This window comes from Siniperca chuatsi, linkage group LG12 (genome assembly GCF_020085105.1).
Source record: "Siniperca chuatsi isolate FFG_IHB_CAS linkage group LG12, ASM2008510v1, whole genome shotgun sequence".
NCBI lineage: Eukaryota > Metazoa > Chordata > Actinopteri > Centrarchiformes > Sinipercidae > Siniperca > Siniperca chuatsi.
The window spans coordinates 18,988,356-19,009,029 of NC_058053.1; the positions used below are offsets into that span (position 1 = coordinate 18,988,356).

Below are 20,674 nucleotides of genomic sequence, written 5' to 3' on the forward strand. Positions count from 1 at the left end.
ACCATAAGGAGTTATAATTTTTTCACCTGTCTTTGTTTAATCTGAAAATACAACACTGAAGCTGTAAGGAAATACTCTACCAGCTGTCCATTTGTTAAAACAAAAAAAACAACAAACAAAAAAACTCCTACATCTCACAAGCAGCTAACAAACATTACATTTCTGGGTCCATTTTGTGCTTTATTTTTAAAATTCCTACAGTGGCTTAGTTTTACATAAAGAGCATGGCTTTGTATCAAGGTATTTTCAGGGCAGCTGGAGAGGTTTGACAGCTGAACACTGCCCCATGTTTCATACATACAAGTAGTGTAGATTAGATTGCTGACGATTTTCCAAGATGCTGGATTTTTTTAAATGTATTTTTAAAATGTATGTGGCGCAGTTGTCGAAGTAACAAGTTCATAGGCACAAATCTGCAAACATGTTGCTGATGCAGAGTGTCTGACTTGTTATTGAATCTGTGGAACCAGAAAACCTGGTCAAAACATTTGAACACAGCAGATAATTTGGTGTTTACTTGACTTTACTTCAAACATCAACTGTGCCAAAACTCATGGTATTTCATTCAATAGTTGTTACATTTCAGAAGTCAGTAAATTTACTTGATTAACTTTTCTTATAGTTTGTCATAGAATTTAAATGCATAAACCTTGGAAACAGAAGAAAATGTTTTGGGGTTTTGTTACTTTCAGTGAGTCTATATGAGCTACACATGCAACCACGTTCAACCTATTTTATAGTTAAGATGCTGTACATTACATTTAGCATTTTCAGACATTTTTTTTTATCCTCATGGCCTTAAATTTTCCTCATTAACTTAAATTATCATGTGAATGCTGATGACAGTTTAGACCCTGCCCTCATTGTTCCCTGATTTCAAAATAAGAGCAGTTATCCAAGCTTAACAGTTGAATCCTGCATCTGAGTTTGAGGTTATCTCGATGAGGATTAGAATCAAACAGAAGATCTGCACACTGTATCAGTAGCTCCCGTCAGTATTTATTGAGGAACGTTTTGATCTAACAGAGATCTGTGACAGGCATTATCAAATCAACATCACAAAGCAGAGCAGACAATATATAGGCACAAACATATTCATCACACAGGTGGTTGTGATCAGCATGATTGATCTGAAAGAGGGAAAGAACAACCACAAACAGGAGGATTAACACCACACGGGCACACATCCAACACACCAAACGCTGATTCAAAAACACATCACAAATCACACAAAAACCATCCCGGAGAAAACAATCATAAAAGTTACCACATAGGAAAATCCATAGAAGAAAGTGATATTCCTCACCCCAACACATTAAAGTGGCAAACGTATTTCATAAACCACATAAATCAAATAAAAATACATAAAGACTAAAATATAAAGTAATACATAGAAAAAATAAAAAATTAATTGATCTTGCTTCTTTGAGGCATGCTGTGTCCCCCATATGGGAGTATCAGACATTGTTGTCCAGCTGGAGTAGACTGACTATCAATCATGCTGATCACAATCACCTGTGTGATGAATATGTTTGTGCCTATATATTGTCTGCCCTGCTTTGCGATGATGATTTGATAATGCCTGCCAAAAGATCTCTGTTAGATCAAAACGATCAATAAATCCTGACGGGAGCTATTAGTACAGTGTGCGGATCTTCTGTTTGATTCTTCTCTTTAGTTTGTTTTTTGATCCAGCACCTGTAAATGTCTTTTGGATGTGCATACCATACACCCCTTTGTCTTGTACCTGGATGAGGATTACCAATATAATTTGAATTTGCTAACATATTATCCTGAAATAATGAGTGTCTGTCTGTCTAAATCAGAATCAAAGCTTTTTCCATGAGCCACTGTATTGCACAAGGACAAACTCATCATAGAAGAGGAGGAGGATACAGCAATTTCTTTACCAGCCATTGCCTTAGTAGACCAGAATGCAACATAGCCACAGCTTGGGTCTTTGTGTGCTGTATGTTTTTAACAGTAGCATGTGAGATACTACACCCTCTTAATGGGACAAACTGGGTATGGCACACACCAGCAATGTTTGTACTCATCTTTCTTTTTGTCGACTGAAAAGGTCCTACTTTGCTGTTATTACTTTCTACATCTGCATGTACTGTCTCTAAAAAAATATAGCAAACATAAGTTAACTATCCCAGAATGGATCTTGTATGGTCATGTAAGTGCAGATGGAGGAAATCAAAAAGGTTTGATTACTTAGATACTTTAACTTTTTTAGAATGGTGCTTGACTCCTTATTACAGAAGCTTTGCTCTGCTGCACTTCCTTACTCAGCGTTGCATTACTTGGCATCTTCTCCCCTCTCCTTTCTGTTGTCCCCCCTTCATCCTCCCCCCTGCAACTTCCTCCCACTGTTCCTCTCCCTTGCAGCTTATCATCGACACCCCCACCAGCCCAGTTACTAGCGGCCTGCCCCTCTTCTTTGTTATCACTGTCACCGCCATAAAACAGGTAGGACACACACAAACATGCTCACATTTCTGTGAAATACTGCCCGCAACGATCCCCCCTCACACACCAACTCCCGGCCTCAAATACACACACACACTCTACCAAGCGGCTGCTCTGTTATCTGTATATACACATTCCTCTCTCAGTGAAAGGACATCCCATTGAATATGTCTGCTGATGTGAGAAATATGATAATGAATGGTCTCCTCTGTTAATCACTCTAGCTGAGGATCCCATGCCCCTGGGAGACGCATCCTCTCTACTGCGTCCCAGTGAGGGATGGAGTACTATCAGTGATAGATGGAGCTGTTCTTGCTAAGGAAGCCCTAAGCTTTACTGGGACATAAATCTGAAACATGACATGTTGGCTAGAAATCCAGGAAACAGGTCACTAAGCTCAGGGAGCACAATGCTAATTAATTACAGTGTATGACTTTGACCTCTCCCCCTCCGTCTCTCTTGATCTCATGCTGTGCTCTGGCCCCGATTCTCTTTGCACAATAATCTATATTCCCCTGCATCCCTCTTGCTGCATCCCTCTCAGGGCTATGAGGACTGGCTCAGACACAAGGCTGACTGCTCTATAAACGAGTGTCCGGTGGACGTGGTGCAGCAGGGGAAGGTGGTGAGGACACAGAGTCACAAGCTACGGGTAAGAATGGCCTCATTAGAGCAATATAGCACCTGAGGCCACAAAGCAACACTACAGTACTGCTGCATAGCTCACTTTTTCTATAACTGTCTCTCACACTCCCCCCTTCTCTTTCTCACTGCAGTCCTCTCTAACTTTCCTTCCTCTGTTGTCTTTCCCACCAAATATTTGCCCTGAAACTGTAGTTGAGGAACAATTACAGTGTCCCCTGGTGCACCATGCAAGTGAAAATGAACAGGACTGATGTATTTCATATATTAGGATATTCCTGTCATCATCCACTGATGTTATCTTATGTCATTCTGATGCAACTGCAGATCACTGTTTGGTAGTGTGGCCCATTTTTGATTCTATTTATGGGTGGCATTTTTTTAGCAATAATATTTAATCAAAAGTTATTTGTATTCTGTAACTGCCTTTCTGTATAGTCACTTTTATTGTTACCGATGGAGTCTGCCTTTCCCGTGTTGAATTTAAATTTTGTACCCAATCACAAGGGATTTCATGTAACGCAGAGATTTGATCATGAGCTCGGTATTACCATTTCATACGACACTGTTGAATGCCCTGTTTAATGTTCTTTATTAAAGTCATCTTAGCCCACATTTTGTTTTGCTGCCTTGTAAACCAATATACAAATTGCTCTTCTTCTGTTGCATTTCTGACTCAGCTGCTCAAGGCATGTTTGCTGCCCCCAGTGGTCGATTCACATGCCACATGCTCTGGTACCTGTATTATTAACGCACACTTGCAGTTACCACTAGTAACCACAGGTGTCGCCAAATCAACCAGTACTGAAATCTTAGCGGTGCTTGCTGGGGACTATTTTTAGCGTTTACGACAGCAGGGCAGTGTATGTGGGTTCGACTCAAAATAAACTACAGTGCCCATGTTCATTGTAATGAATTAACATGTCACCCAGTGCAGCTGTGTGGCTCATTTATAGGTTTAGAATAGTTTTTGGACCACGATGGAGCTCTATGGCACAGAAGAATAATCTATATCAGGCAACACAGATGATACTTGTTAGTTGGATTTCATTGTCAGTTTTGGTCTTTTATGGGGTTTGTTGACAATGTGATGTTCTTCATTTCAGCCATCTTATTAGAAATCATGTAAAAATGTAATAACACAAAATGGAACATGGAAAGCAGGGTAAATATACTAAACACCATCAAAATGCTACTGTACACTCAAGGTTCGATAACGTCATCTAAATTGACTAATGAGCACAGATGTAACTTACAGTACTCCAAATATTAACCAAATATTAAATATATCAGAAGTTGAAATTGTTTGTCACTACTGGTCTATATAAATGATTCTCAGGGTATTTGCAAGTTTTGAATACAGTTCCCTCAATATTAAGAAGTCTTATTATTATAGTCTATATTAATGTTAATATTATCTTTATATAATAGTCTAAAATTTTCTTGCCCATTGTAAACATTAACATTAGTTATAGTTTTTTGTGTTGTAAGCCTTATTGTCCCTACTTGATTCTTTGACTGGTATGACTGTGAAAAAGATCTGCATTCTATGTGGTATGAAAAGGTCTTGAAAAGTCTTGAATTTAATTTGGTGAACACTGCAGAAACCTAACACTGCATTCTACAATGCAATCTGTCGTGGAAATTAACACTGTTAGTCATTCATTTCCAAAGTGCTTAGCACAATACAACAGCAAGAATGGTTGCGAGATGATAGAGTAGAGTAAATTAATATTGTTTTGTTTTATTCAGTCGTCCTGTTCCGGTTAGCAGATGTAGGGGTGAAGATTTCTTTGGAAAAACATGAACCAGCTTCACTGAGCTGCCATGTTACTCTGTATCTTATATCATGCCAGCGTGTGAGTGTCTAGCTCAGCTCCTCCTATGTAGATGTATAGAAACGATATATTTCAGTCTTGTTCACCATTGTGTTGGGTGGTATATAATGGGTGCAGGTACATGTCATTTCTGCTGCATCTGCTGCTCCTGTCCAGTGTGCAAAGACTGTGTGGTATGTTGAGGGTTAGCTTAGAATAAGGTTTCAATACAGCTGCCAAGCCTTAAAGGTTACAGAGTCTTACAGTTTGTGTTGCCATAGCAGTAGTTTTCACCGAATTTCATGGGTCGAGAAAGACATTTTGCAATCGGCATGCACAGAAACTCTCGTTCTGTCTTTTTCTGTCTCCCTTTGTCTGTTGCTGTCCCTGCCCCTCTCTCTCTCTTAGTCCTTTCTTTCTGCCTCTTTCCCTGTCTGTCTTCCAGCGTTTTCTGTACCAAGATTTCTCAGTACCGTAGATCAAACAGAGAGGATTAGAGTGTGAATTGGGAGCAGGAATAATGATGAATATATTAATCATGCAAAATCAAAGAGTGTGTGTCATGTGTATGGTCACCGTGGAGATGGGATTTATCAGTGCTTAAGCTGCTCCGCTCACATAATCCGTTATGCAACTTCTCAATCCTTTGGGTGGGGGGGGAATGGTAAAGGGTGAGCAGACGATTAGCCGCAGGTCCCTCTGTTTGTCTTTTACTCTGTGTTTACGTGAACCTCTCGTCATTTATTATTGATGTGATGTGTCTGTCTTGCTCTGTCAGGTGGGGGACATCGTCATGGTGAGGGAGGACGAGACTTTCCCCTGTGACCTCATCTTGCTCTCCTCCAGCCGCCATGATGGGACCTGCTACGTTACCACCGCCAGCCTGGACGGGGAGTCTAGTCACAAGGTGCCAGGACTAGTGCATGATTTTGATTCGACATATTTTTTACTTGACTTGATTTTTACCATCTTTGATCCCAAAACAGGAAAGCTTTATGAGTCAGTAGGTCTTTAAATACTTGAAAAAATGAATCAGCTAAATTTAAGGCCTTTTTTAAAGTGTTCTATATAGTGCTATTTTTTCATCAAATATTAACACAGAATGTCCAGTTCTGGATTAATACAGAACCATGCTGGGTATACCTGTTTTTTCTAAACAAAACTGGAATTTATAGTATGCCTCTTGGCAATTAATGTCAGTGTGCTTTTTTCTTATTTTACCCATTTAAAGCTTCAGATTTAAATGTGTGCTGTTTGTTACAGCGTTTTAATTGGTTTGAAATAATATTACACATAGTAATTAAAAAGGCTTACAAAGCTGAAACAAATCGACAGATAATTAATTGTCGATTTGTTTCGGTGATCATATTTTGATAATTGATTTAGGTTGTTTTCATTATCTGTTAATCTGCTGATTATTTTCTCAATTAATTGTTTGGTCTATAAAATGTTTTAAAATCTTGAAACATATCCATCACTATTTCTTATAGCCCAAATTAATAAATTAAGTTGCTTGTTTTACCAAAAGATATTTAATTTTCTATCATATAAGCTTGAAAAACCAAGCAAAGCTAGAAGCTAGAAAGGCATTTTTACTTGAAAAATTAAGTAATTAATTAATCAACAAATTTTTTCAGCTCTAAATTTATTCATCATTTAGGTCCTTTTTTTAAGCAAAAATATCAAACATTTCCTAGTTCCACCTTCTCAAATGTGAGAATCGGGTGCTTTTCTTTGTCAAATGTGATAGGAAACTGAATATCTTTGGTTTTAGACTGTTATTCAGACAAGACAATTTGAAGACGTCACCTAAGGCTTAAGTAAACTGTGCTACAGCAACGATTAATCGAGAAAATAATCAGCAGATTAATCAGTAATGAAAATAATTGTTAGTTGCAGCCATATACTTATCAATCAGCACAGACACACAAATGCATAATGATGAAGGTGACCTCATTCTTCTCTGATGTTCATTGATGTCACTCACACGACCATATGCATGGCTGACCACACAAAATCACACACACACATCCCACAGCGTAGCATAGAGTACTCCACCCACCCACCCTCCTCATACATGCCCGCGGGGTGACCCCCTGATGTGCCTACCATCCCAGCATGCTGTCGTCTGCTAACCCAGGGAGCGGTCTATAACAGCTCACCTCCCTGGCTCTCCCAGTCATTTAGAATATCTGCTGAAAGCCAGGCTGAAGAGTCAAATGAACCCTGCTCTCATTAGTGACTGTGGGTGACATTTTCCTCTGTTGTCTTCTTCTTCGTCTTCCCCCTTCCTCCACCTTTCTATCTCAGACCTATTATGCTGTACAAGATACCATGGCCTTTAGAACAGAGCGGGAGGTGGATTCGCTACATGCCACTATTGAATGTGAACAGCCACAGCCTGACCTCTACAAGTGAGTGTGACAGACGCTCACTGATACATCTTTGTACATATATTATCAGCTACAACCTTTTAGTAGTAGATCTTCCCTTGTTGTTTCTCTTGATTTATTTTGCCATGACTATTTTTGCAGATTTGTGGGACGCATCAATATTTACAAGGACAATGAGGAGCCTGTGGCTAGGTGAGTGTAGTGTTTCTTTGCAGGCAGGTACATTTTTGATACCTTTAGTGTTTGGGGTATATCGTTTATTGACAAGGCCAACTCCTTTTTCTTATTTAATCAAATGTCTTTAATGGTGTTCCTGAAATAAAGACATTCAAGGAATCTGTTTCATTCTTGCAGACCACTTGGGGCTGAGAACTTGCTCCTTAGAGGAGCCACACTGAAGAACACACAACATATTTACGGTAGAAACATGCGGATTCACTCTGTTTAGTGTCTCTTGAATGGTGTCATGTTTGAGAAAAGTTAGAGGAAAGGCATTACTGTCTTGATAACTTAGTGTTTTCTCTCCCCTCAGCTGTTGCAGTCTACACTGGTATGGACACCAAGATGGCACTTAATTACCAGTCTAAATCACAAAAACGCTCCGCTGTAGAAAAGTATGATTCCCTACTCCTTTCACTGCATGATTTAGATTTAAGAATCGTTTTGTGAGGATTGGTACCTGTTTCCTCTTCCTGATCTTTTACTCTTGTCTCCCTGCAGGTCAATGAATGCATTTCTAGTAGTGTATCTGTGCATCTTGATCAGTAAAGCGGTGATCAACACTGTTCTAAAATACGCTTGGCAGTGGTCTCCTGACCGAGACGAGCCCTGGTACAACCACAGGACTGAAAACGAGCGTCAGCGCCATGTGGTCTGTTCATCAACCTCTAACTTAAAAACTTGACACCCAGTCCCAAATCTCATTTACCTAAAACTTCATAGCTGTTGTTTTTCTTCCTCCCTACTTCAGGTGATCCGCGCATTCACAGACTTCCTGGCCTTCATGGTCTTATTTAATTACATCATCCCAGTGTCTATGTACGTGACGGTGGAGATGCAGAAATTCCTGGGCTCCTATTTCATCACCTGGGATGAGGAAATGTTCGACGAAGAGCTGGGAGAGGGGGCTCAGGTCAACACCTCCGACCTGAATGAAGAGCTGGGGCAGGTACATGAGCGCGCACACACACACACACACACTCACAGACATTTGCATACAGTATCTGCAGTTAAACTATTTGCAAACGTGCCCTTACCCCTTTCTCTTCCTTCCCTCCCAGGTGGAGTATGTGTTTACTGATAAGACAGGCACTCTGACTGAGAACAACATGGAATTTATTGAATGCTGTGTCGATGGGAACGTCTACATCCCGCATGCCATCTGCAATGGCCAAATCCTCAGCGCTGCCTCCAGTATAGACATGATTGATTCCTCACCTGGAGGATACAGGAGAGTAAGTATCTAAATCTAGCCTGAATAGACTCTTGGCTGTGATAACTCTGCTACTGAATAGTGATGGAGACAAGAGTAAAGAAAACGTGTTACGTTTTCAGGCAAAAGGACTATTAAATTGTGATATAAACAAATGTCTATTTTGCTCATTTCCATTTCTGATAAACACAGTAATGATACAGTCTGTATCCAGTTCATGAAAACTTTCACATTTTCTTTGTAACCCCTAAGTGTTTGCTGTGTCTTACATGGGGAAAAAAAGTCCCATGTGGTACACAGAAAAGTGATGAGCCTTGCATTTCTGGCAGTGGCAACAGTGATTTGTTTAGATTTAATAGAAGAAAAATTGTGTAGTCAGCATGAGCAGTGATAGCCACCACAGATAACCAGAAGAGCACTCCCTGCTAAAACTTAAATGTGCAGAAAACTTTAGAAAAAAGATTTCAGGGATATGCAGCTTTACTGCTATGTAATTCTGGAAAATGTAGTTCAAAAATAATTCAGCAATGACTAAGTAGCACCAAACATGTCTGTAAAATGGTGAGGAACTTCAGGATTACTATTTTTTTTAATGGAAAATGTTGGGAAAACCACATTTGTGCCTCTAAAGAAGTTCTGAGCTTTTGTATTTAATTTCAATGATGCACCTTTTGAAATCAACATAACTGTTGCATTCATTTAAAAAAAAAAAAAAAAGGATACAAAGGACAAAGGATTATAATGTATGGCTTTGTGTCTGTAGGAACACGAGGATCTGTTTTTCCGGGCGCTGTGTCTGTGTCACACGGTGCAGGTGAAGGAGGAGGAGACGGTGGATGGCATCAAGAGGGGCATCCACCAGGGCCGGCCCACCTCCTTCTACATCTCCTCCTCGCCAGATGAGGTGGCTTTGGTGGAGGGAATGAAAAGGTAACACAATTTTTCAAATTACTTTGCAGTCCTTAAGTAATAGGGCAGCGTCTCTTTTTGTTGTGTTGGCTCTGCACTCTCACACAATGGATTTGAAATACAAAGAGCTCTGACTTTCAGCTTCAATTTGTGGGTGTTTACATTTGCATCAGAACTGCAGCCCTTTATATTCATAGTCCCCCCAATTTAAGGGGACATGGATAGATATTTGGTTAGAAGTCCTCTGCAGTCAATCACTGTCTGAAGTCTCACGCACAAACACACACATTAGCAAAAACTTGGTGTCTTCCCTGGTGATGTTCTGCTGCTGTGCCAACCATTACGTTGGTTGGCCCATTGCAAAGAGATCCTGCCAAAAAAACACAGGGTCAGCCAACAAAAGAACCAGGCTCAACTTTTCCTGCAAAGCAATGCAACATCACCTGGCAACACAAAGCAAATGATTGCTGCTGGGAAAACTCTCCACAGTTGTAAAATGCTGTCTCATAGCATTATAAACCATTGTGTAGTGTTTTGGCATCACATGTGCTGTAAACTTCATGGCTGTAGTATTCAAACTAGACTTCCTGGCTTGTATTTCAGCTTCTCACTGGTACCTGGAGCAACATGCCCACACCAACAAAGACTTTTTTTTTAACACATTGCTATTTTTGGTCTGCACATGGCCTTACACATATGTAAGACACATGGTCCAACATGCCAAATCACAGGGTGTTGCTCTCATATATTGCTTTCACAGATGTAGTAGACTGTAGAAAGTGTATGTGTAAGGTCAGGTTGCGCTTAATGCGTCACAACACCTTTAGCCTTTCTAAATGTGATACAAGTGAGTAATATTGCATAGTGTATATGGATACTTTCTGTCAGACTTAAATGAATCCTTTCCCTCACTCTCGTTGCCAGGCTGGGTTACACCTATCTGAGACTGAAAGACAGCTACATGGAGATCCTCAACAAAGATGATGAGATTGAAAGGTTGGTCTGTTAACTGCTCTGTTGTGGTTACACCACAGGAGATAAAATAGGAGTAATTCAGTTGATGGAGTTGTGGTCATACGTCAGCTGCCTGGAGAGATATGGCTCTGGGATTGTGTTGACATATGTCATGTTCAACAGAGGTTGCAAACAACTACAACCACAAAAGAGTGGGCAGAAGCTTGTTTTTAGAAACTTCTCAATCAGATCAAAATGCTCCAACCAATCTGTAAGAATGAAAGGCAGCAAGATTCTATTAAAGAGTGGTTTTGTGGAAAGTTTCTAATGTTTTCATCTGTTGGAAGTGTTCATGTAACCATCCTTTCTCTCCATCACTCTCTGCAGTGGCCTGTCAATAGTGAGCTATTTTAAGGAAGCAGGGGAGGGGGAGGGGGGTGGGGGAGGGGGATGCATCCAGCAGATATGAAGACTATGGAGGGAATAGGAAGGCAAAATGTTTGAGTTTTCTCACACTTGATGTTTTTTTATACCATTTATAGGGAATCTGAATGTTTTGGGCCTTTTTAACAGACTACACAGCTAGTCTAAAATGTGCTCAACACTAATCTCAAACCTCAGTCTGAGATTCACTTCATTTGAATTACATTTTGCATATTAAGAAGTTTAAGGATCACCTACAATTCTCACAACTAGAAATATAAAAGGGGATCATTCAGTTAGAAGTGGGTGTGGTGGCACTGCAAGAGGCACTTGAAGTGACTGTAGGAATTATAGTATAAAATTACTAATTATCATTGTATGCAGATTAATAATGAAGGTGTCTCTTGAAGTCACTATTTGCCAAGGCACCCTTGAAAAGCCTGATCAAACCCTGGAATTACCTGTTTTACTTTCTGTTTTAATATTACCTTCTTTGTCACATTAACACATCAGGGTCTGTAACAGTTACAGTACAGACCTTTAAATAGACAGAAGCATGAACAAAATGCAGAGTGGGTACTCACCAAAAATGTATGAACAGTTAAAAAAAGATCTTGGTCAAAAAAAAAACAAAAAAAAAAAGATAATGTGCAAAGAGAACTGAGTTGGTCTGAAGTGGAGTAATTTTACTTAATTTGCAAGACTTGCAAGAGTGGAAAAACCCACTAAAGAAGATTAATGAAAATCTGAACAGAAATTAGAAAGTTAACAAAGAGAACCCCCTTTATGCCAAGCCCTTCATGTCTCTCCTTCAGGTTTGAGCTGCTCCATGTACTGAACTTTGACTCTGTCAGGAGGAGAATGAGCGTCATAGTCAAGTCAAGCTCAGGTAAGATGTACTCATACACAGAAGTGAAACAGTTATCAGTGCTATGTTAATACATTTTATAAATCCATGATCATACACTAGATTGTTCTTGCAGTTTGTCTGAAATGTTTTTTTGTCTTTGTGTGTTTGTGGAATCTCAGGAGAGTACCTACTGTTTTGTAAGGGGGCAGACTCGTCCATTTTTCCTAGGGTGGTGTCTGGGAAGGTGGAGCAGGTGAAAGCCCGGGTGGAGCAGAATGCCGTAGTAAGTGCACAGTATTACCAGTACAGGTATATAATAGGTTGAGACATTGTATCAGGCCAGTTTTGGCATAAATATCATTCAGTGAAAGGACAGTAATGTATCCTTATAAGCTTCTATCTCATGTAAAAGAATTTCATAAATACAAGGTTCATAAAAGAGGTTCCGTGACCCATGATGGCTTAAATGATCCTGCCAAGAATTAAATTTAGCAAAACACTGAGTACGTAAAAAGTTCAATTTAAAGTTATGTTAAATTTGAATTTTCCAATCAGATCAAAATGTCTCTTAACAGATGCTTAATATAGAAATCTGTATTTTTATATTAACAATAGATAAATTACTTATGTGTAATGTGAAAAGGGGCAATTTGTTTTGTCTGTAGATAATTAACACCCAACTCTGCAGTTCCCCTCAGCTCTACGCAGCATTTAGCATCTTTCAGCTCATTGATTTGGTTTTACTAGCCACAACTTTTCTGTTTTGGCCCAGCACCAAACGACAGACAGAGAAAGTTAGCGACTTGTTGGTGAACATAGTGGAGCATTTAGCATCTAAAAAGCCAGATATTTCTCTCAGGAGTTTTGGAAACCAAAGTAGAGCTAAAAGGAGAATAAAAGTTGGACTTAAAATGTGTCATTTGGACGGAAACACGACTCCAAATGAATACTAATGTTGCTGTGTGTCTGCTGGATGTGTACACGTTCACTATAAAAGCTTGTTTGCTGCTCTTAAGTAGTCAAACAAAAATCAGTTAAGTCGAAAAGTATTGGTATTGTCCTTTCCAAACCTTGTTTGACCTTGTTCGCACTTAAGCAAACTCACATTGGATCACATGACATCAGATAACATCTACGATAGCTACATATTAAAATCACAACTCCAATCCCTCTCCACCTCTCTCTTCTTCACTTTAACACAGGAGGGGCTGCGGACTCTGTGTGTTGCCTATCGAAGGCTGTCAGAGTCCGAATATGAGGAGGCGTGTCATCACCTGAACGAAGCCAAGCTGGCCCTGCAGGACAGGGAGCAGAGGCTGGCGCAGGCCTATGACATCATTGAGAGGGACTTTGTGCTTTTGGGCGCTACGGCAGTGGAGGACAGGTTGGTTGTCATGGAGATAGAGAGCAGAAGGGAAAGATTCCCTTCCCTTCCCTTCGAAGATTAATGAGTCATGAAGTCGTCTTCAAAGTATTGTAATGACTCATGAGGGCATAAAATATTCAGTCTGAGCTCTTATAGGTGACTTACCATTAATACTGATTACTGCTGTGATATTTGTTTCCTTTTTCCATTTTATTTTCTGCTCTGTCACAATATGAGATGTTTTGTGCTCCAACAAGGTAGACTTCAGTATTGACCTGCAAAGGTAGTTTTCCCTAACTGATCAATCAGCTGCCTGACAGTTTGACTTCCTAGTAGATAAAATGGTGACGGGCAGGGACAGGGGTGGTCATGCATTGATAAGTTATCACCAGTTGGTAATTGATTGATGAAGTTTTGATGGATGCTTTTACCTACCCCACTGGAGGCTGAAACACTTATCGACTTATTGATGTGCAGGCTCCAGGAGAAAGCTGCAGACACCATTGAGTCACTGCACAAGGCTGGAATGAAAGTTTGGGTCCTGACAGGGGACAAGATGGAGACGGCAGCGGCTACCTGCTATGCCAGTAAGCTGTTCCGTCGCAGCACCCAGATCCTGGAGCTGACCAAGAAACGCACAGAAGAGCAGAGTCTGCATGATGTTCTGTTTGAACTAAACAGGACCGTTCTCAGACAACGCTCTATTTCTGGGTATGAGATAATGCACGTGTATATCTACAGTATTTTAGGACTGCAACTAACGTTTATTTTCATTATCGATTTATCTGCAGATTATATTCTTAATTAATCATTTGGTTTACACAACATCAGAAAACAGTAAAAAGAAATGTCCCTCACAATTTCTTAGAATCCAAGGTGACATCCTCAAATGTCTCGTTTTGTCCAACCAGCAGACCAAAACCCACAAATATACAATTTACTAAAATGTAAGACAAGAAAAAGCATGCTTGCGTGGTTGCATGAAAAGCTCCTTGTTGATCAGTCTGTGATATTTTGTTCCAGGTTGTCAGTAGACTGCCTCGATTTTGGTCTGATCATCGACGGGGCCACTCTGTCCGCAGTACTAAAGCCCAACCAGGAGCGTGCCGGGCCCAGCAACTACAGAGAGATCTTTCTAGAGATCTGTCGCAACTGTAGCGCTGTGCTCTGCTGTCGCATGGCACCACTGCAGAAAGCACAGGTGAGAGAACTGCACTTGACTTTACAAATATACTGCAGGCACATTCTTAAATGACAAACGGTGGTAGTGACGGAAATTGGATTTTTGTTTCTGCAGATTGTGAAGCTAATTAAAGCTTCCAAGGAGCACCCCATAACCCTCGCCATCGGCGATGGAGCCAACGATGTCAGCATGATCTTGGAAGCACATGTGGGCATTGGTGAGCTCATTTCACCACTGTAGTTTGTGGCTAATTTGCTAAATCATCCATTAAAATATGAAAGACACTGTTTCTATTACAGCCCAAGTTGATTTTTAAAGCCTATACTGATATTGATATTTGAGAGTAAAACAAATCTGATGAAGATGTATGGGTCAATGTTTGTTTGTTTTTTTACACAAACATAATGTATACAAACATTTTTGGCAAAAATCCCTCAAATTTGGTGATCAGTTGTGACAGATATGTACTGAGGCATGATGTTTAACATTTGTCAGTAAACTTTTATTATCAAAGATCATAGCAACAGTAAATATAATATATTTGTTCAGTTTGAAAAGAAAACCTAACTTTAAATTAAATAATTATAACTGATAAATATTAAACTTGATTTTAATAAATGTCACATATACCTACAAACTCCGCCAATAAAACATGTATACACTAGATTTCTTTTTGTGTATCTGTGAACAATTAAAGCGATCCAATATGTTTGTGATAAGCCAATACAGGCTCACCTATATACTGTATATTAGTTGGGTTCTAGTCGCTATATTTAGGGGTGAAAACCCCCTTCTTGTGTTACACACATGGCTGTGTTACATTTCTAATCAGATTATATGTAACCAACCTCTTTTTTTTTTCCCTAAAGGCATCATGGGTAAAGAAGGCCGACAGGCAGCAAGGAACAGTGACTATGCCATCCCGAAGTTCAAACACCTGAAGAAGATGCTACTTGTTCATGGCCACTACTATTACATCCGGATCGCTGAACTTGTTCAGTACTTCTTCTACAAGGTACAAGACAAATGCCTTGTGTACTCCACTGGCTCACACATTTTAATTACTTTATCGTAATTCCCAGTGAAACACTGAGATCCAAAAAACCAGATTTTGCAGCTACTCTGACAGATTACCAGATTCATGAATCCCTGTTGCAACATTCTCTCCTGGATTCATGGCTACGATGATCAGTGTGGGCGGCATCCACAGCAAGCAGTGCCCTGCCAATTGATTCATTTTTTCCTTTTGGCAGGCCATCTCTTTGCGGCCCACTCAGTGAGCTTATAGCACACAATGTCTGCATAAACAGAAATGTGTAGATAGTAGCATTTTTAGATTCTTCAAATCTCTTCACATTTACTTGTCACAAGCTTATCACTTTCTCCATTTGTTGTTTTTTTTTTCCTCTTAAATCTTTCCAGAATGTATGCTTCATCTTCCCTCAGTTCCTGTATCAGTTCTTCTGTGGGTTTTCCCAGCAGGTAAATAGTTTTTACTGTTTTGGGGCTACAGTCTGCAATCACACAGTGTAGGATGTACATTGTCATTACATATCCTCAGTGTTATGCACTAAATTAGCTTCATATAGTAATAAATGCTTTTTAATGTTTACTTTTAATGCTGCATTCATTAATATTTTCATGTTAACAATGGATCAAATGACTATGTGTAATGTGAAAGGTGTTGCTCGTAGAGATGAACCCACAGATAGTCATCACGTTACTCTGCATCTCAGCTCTACTGAGCATTTTCACCTCTTTTAGCTCATAATTTTGATTTTATAGCCCGCAAACTCCATTCTCATCAATCTTGCTTCCAGTTGGAGCAGATCGCTCTAATAAACCCACTTCACGGTACCTGCCCAGCACCTAATGGGTGTTAGTTAGCAACTAGCTGGTCACAAAGCAGAACATCTAGCAGCTGAAGGACCAGAGATTTTTCTCAGAAGTTGGTGGAGACCAAAAAAGAGCTAAAAGGAGACTGAATTTTGGACAAACAATGGCCAAATAGCCACAACCATAATTCTAAATGACAGCTAATATTGCACCAATGTCTGCTGTATTTGCAAACTTGTTCATGATTGTTCTTGTTCTGTTGCCCCCATATGGCCAAAAAAGATGGTCTTTCAGTTCCAGATGTCTGATGCCGTCTGTATTGTCTTTTTCCCTCTGCAGCCTCTGTACGACACCGCCTATTTGACGTTGTACAACATCAGCTTCACCTCACTCCCCATCCTACTCTACAGCCTATTTGAGCAGCACGTCACCATGGAGACACTCAAGAAAGAGCCCTCTTTGTACAGGTGAGGTCGAAGAAAATGTCGGAGCAGTTCTGCTGAAAAAAAATTATTTGTATCGATTACTTTAATGATACAGTGTTTGTTGCTTTTGCTCAACTGTTCTTTTTTTCTGCCGTCTTTCTTAGGGACATAGCAAAGAACTCCCTCCTTCGCTGGCCTGTCTTCCTGTATTGGACATGCCTGGGTGTGTTTGATGCTGTTATCTTCTTCTTTGGTGCCTACTTCCTGTTTGACAACACCACCTTCACCAGCAATGGCCAGGTGAGCCTCTGTCTCTATGTCAACAGAGGCAGTGAGATCAGTCATTTTGTGAAACGAGTAGAAATCGAACAGTAATGGCACGTTGTGGGGTGTTCGGGGTGTTAGGGAAATTAAAAGAGGATAATGGACACAAAGTTAGTGCTTTCTTTATGAACACTCATCCATCTCCATTGGATTCTCATGAAAGAGGAGTTAAGTGTTACAGGATGACTTTGTGGTCATGTTTTTGTTATTATGGATCTGTAACAGTAAGGTTTCTGTCCCAGGCCCCCCTAATTGGTCAGCAACATTGGATATCCATTCATATCGACAACGCAATAGCATCTTTCTCTGTATTGTTAATTTGTATCATGTCAACTGTTTTCGATTGCCTTTGGTCCTGTTTTTTAAGTTGAAACATCCTGAAATTCATTTTACCCTTTGTCCTGATTCCTTTCTCTTTTCTTCCCCCTCCTTCTCTCTGCTTCCTCTCTTTATTTTGCTCCTCTTCTTTATCTTCTTCTTCTTCTTCCTCCTCAGCTTATGACCACCAACACACAGATGGTAAGCCTGTCTCCCTCCCTGTCAGCTCTCTCTGTCTTTCACGCTTTTTTAGTTCCTGTCGTACCGTTTAAGCTTTCAGTTTGACCGTTTCATCCAGTTTCATCCAGTTTCATCCGTCACATCATCCATGCACTTTCATTTGGATGTGTAGCTTTCTAGTGCTCCATTATTCCCCTAACTCGGTAAAGCCCTGAATCCTACACAGTACCTGATCTTAACAACTCCACTGACATAGTAGAAACCTTAGTTGCTCCCCCACATTATCCTTGTGTTTCCTTGTGGTAGTAAATAGAGTAATGCTAGTATGTGCTATAGATTAAAGGGACACTTCACTCCAAAATCAAAAATACATATTTTTACTCTTATTTGTAGTGCTATTTATCCATCAAGATTGTTTTGGTGTGAGTTGCTGAGTTTTGGCGATATCGGCCGTAGAGATGTCTGCATTTTTTAAATAAAATGGAACTAAATGGCACTCGGCTTGTGGTGCTCAAAGCGCCAAAGAAATACATTTGAAAAACAACAACAGCATTGTCTCTTTCCAGAAATCATGACCCAGTTACTCAAGATAATCAACAGACCTTGTTGTGAGCAGCTTCATGTAGGAACTATCGGTAGAAAGAAAATAGTTCCTACATGAAACTGCTCACAACAAATCTAGATGGATAAATAGCACTACAGGTAAGAGGAAAATATGTGTTTTTGATTTTGGGGTGAACTGTCCCTTTAAGTTCCAAACATCTGTTTGTTGTTTTGTCTAATGTGTTTGTACATTCGTGTGTGTGTGTATTTGTATGTCCATGTATTTTTGGTAGCAGTTCTTGGGGTTGGTTGGTTTTTAATTTCACTGCTCCAGCATCCAGGGGGTGGCTGGACTATTTTCATCCTGTACTCTTTGCCTACTGTTGACAAACAAACAGGTTTTAAAAAGGGTTTAAAATGAAAGTTCTCCCGATTTTTCTCATCCACAAAGGAAAGGATTAATAAATGAAAGAATTCTACCAAAGATAGGTGCACTGGTTCCTGCTGTGGTTATTACATAAATTCCCCAGTTTCTTCGTCTTGATCGCTCTCTCCCTCCACCCTCCTCCCTCTTTCAGTCTCTCCCTCCCAACTCTCATTCCATCTGTTTAAACCTTTCTGCCGAAACCTTTCTAGGATTTCAGCAGCTAGAAAAATGTGGATGCTAAAAGGTGAAGTGAAACTATTCTTAGCTTATTGGCCCCAATACTCTTTTCCAAACAGATCACCTGTCACCCCATCAGATATGATGTGATGGTGTCTGTTTTTTGTGCTCCATAAATGCACTGTAAAACCACAGGATGTTCACTAATCCATGGTAGGGGTGTGTGATTGATGTGGCCATTAACCCTCTTCTTCCTCTCTTCCCTCGCAGATGTTTGGGAACTGGACCTTCGGGACTCTCGTCTTTACTGTGCTGGTGTTCACTGTGACGCTCAAGGTGTGTGAGCACATGTCTCCAGAAATTAAATGCGCGGGGGGGGGATAAGAAACACTCGTGTCTATTGTATTGCATAATCCCTCCATTTAAATTAGTTCATTACCATTGCTTGTGTGCCTAATCATATGCATGGACAAGCTTGCAGCACACATGTTAACTAGCATGTCACATAAATGACTGGCTACACTGGCCACTCAGTGTGCACATCAGTAAACCCTAAAGGAAAAGACATTGACTTCATTGACTGGTGGAGTGTTGACTATGTATATATTCTGTTTGTTTCAGCTTGCCTTGGACACACACCACTGGACCTGGATTAATCACTTTGTCATCTGGGGCTCACTACTTTTCTACATTATTTTCTCTCTTCTCTGGGGAGGCATCATTTGGTATAATATGTTTTGTTTTTTCTAGAATCTGTAACCTTTATGTTGATTAGGACATTTCTGAAAAACAGACTGTTTTCTGTCTTTCCGGATGCTGCTCAGGCCCTTCCTGAACTACCAGAGGATGTACTACGTGTTCATGCAGATGCTGTCTAGTGGTCCTGCCTGGCTCAGCATCATCCTGCTTATTACGGTCAGCTTGCTGCCAGATGTCATCAAGAAGGTCCTCTGCAGGACCATATGTCCCACAGCCACCGAACGTGCACAGGTAAGGTCTTGGCACCAACTCAGTGAAACTGAAGCTTTTAAATTGTCTTGTTCTTGTTTTCCTGTAGTAACTTCTGATTGTGTTAACTAAATGCTTTGCTAAAACCATTAACCAATGACTAATTAATGCTTTCCCATTTTTAAGAAAATTAAAATTGTGCCTTTTTGCAGTACATTTCAGTTCACAAACTGAAATTACCTGATATAGTAAGTAGAATTCTCTCAAATCCTAGCTGATACTTAATATGTTGACTGTAATAAACCATATGAGTAAGCGGGAAATCTATTCCACTCTATTAATCATCCAGGAAGACCATTAGCATCCCTAATAGCTTTGAGCAACAACGTGATTTAGAATGATTTCCTGTTCCCTATGGCTTAGCCTCACCTTCCTGTAAAACACGCTTCACCATGAATGCAAAAATGAATGAAAGGTCTGACAGATTTCTTCCTGCTGTGCTCTTTCTTCTCTTGTCTCCCTTCTCTCTGCACCCTAATGGACCACCACAATCAAAATTCACGCCATACTCCATCGTTGCTTTCTCCTTTTTCCTTTTATTCACCTGCCTTATCCTCCTTTTTCCTCCTTCTTCTTTACTGTCTCCTCTCCTCTCCTGTTTCCCCCCACTGCTCCTGTGTGCCTGTGACTCTGCACTCTGCACTTGCTCGCTCTTTCGGGGCTGCAGTCCACTCGCCCGTGCCTTACTGTGGAGCCGTCCACCATCTTCATGCTTTCTCAGTCCTCCAGCAGAATGAGTTTCTGATTGGCCCAGAGAGACGAGAGAGGAGCAGGAAGAGGAGGTGACTCTCTCTTTTTAGCCCTCATCCCTGTATGCATGGTGGCATGTCCCAGTGTAAACCACTTATCACTGTCACAACACCTCGCTTAATGTGAAACTAACTACTAGGCCGCATTGATGACAATAGTGACGCAGTGTTTGGTTTGCAAGCCAGGTTAGAAATGTACATTTTCTTCTAAACATTATTTCTGCCATTTTTGAAGTCACCTCT

The 20,674-nt window shown here is 40.3% G+C and overlaps 1 protein-coding gene across 8 annotated transcripts in view; it reads left to right on the top strand.

Annotated features, from left to right (window-relative positions):
- LOC122885743 (phospholipid-transporting ATPase IH-like) overlaps positions 1-20,674 on the top strand; it is a 36,349-nt gene that overhangs the window by 9,834 nt on the left and 5,841 nt on the right. For 3 of the 8 annotated variants that reach the window (XM_044217295.1, XM_044217291.1, XM_044217293.1), the window contains 26 exons: positions 2,395-2,475; positions 3,020-3,127; positions 5,713-5,841; positions 7,245-7,348; positions 7,469-7,519; positions 7,682-7,746; positions 7,860-7,941; positions 8,048-8,198; positions 8,298-8,495; positions 8,608-8,781; positions 9,523-9,689; positions 10,593-10,664; positions 11,861-11,934; positions 12,075-12,178; positions 13,098-13,279; positions 13,739-13,972; positions 14,285-14,462; positions 14,559-14,661; positions 15,314-15,459; positions 15,867-15,926; positions 16,620-16,747; positions 16,870-17,005; positions 17,525-17,548; positions 18,945-19,010; positions 19,296-19,399; positions 19,499-19,664. In XM_044217295.1, coding sequence (XP_044073230.1) covers positions 2,395-2,475; positions 3,020-3,127; positions 5,713-5,841; positions 7,245-7,348; positions 7,469-7,519; positions 7,682-7,746; positions 7,860-7,941; positions 8,048-8,198; positions 8,298-8,495; positions 8,608-8,781; positions 9,523-9,689; positions 10,593-10,664; positions 11,861-11,934; positions 12,075-12,178; positions 13,098-13,279; positions 13,739-13,972; positions 14,285-14,462; positions 14,559-14,661; positions 15,314-15,459; positions 15,867-15,926; positions 16,620-16,747; positions 16,870-17,005; positions 17,525-17,548; positions 18,945-19,010; positions 19,296-19,399; positions 19,499-19,664 — 3,087 coding nt within the window. Of the gene's footprint in view, positions 1-2,394; positions 2,476-3,019; positions 3,128-5,712; positions 5,842-7,244; positions 7,349-7,468; positions 7,520-7,681; positions 7,747-7,859; positions 7,942-8,047; positions 8,199-8,297; positions 8,496-8,607; positions 8,782-9,522; positions 9,690-10,592; positions 10,665-11,860; positions 11,935-12,074; positions 12,179-13,097; positions 13,280-13,738; positions 13,973-14,284; positions 14,463-14,558; positions 14,662-15,313; positions 15,460-15,866; positions 15,927-16,619; positions 16,748-16,869; positions 17,006-17,524; positions 17,549-18,944; positions 19,011-19,295; positions 19,400-19,498; positions 19,665-20,349; positions 20,465-20,674 lie in introns of all 8 variants that reach the window. The other 5 variants (XM_044217296.1, XM_044217297.1, XM_044217292.1 and 2 more) reach the window with 3 other exon arrangements.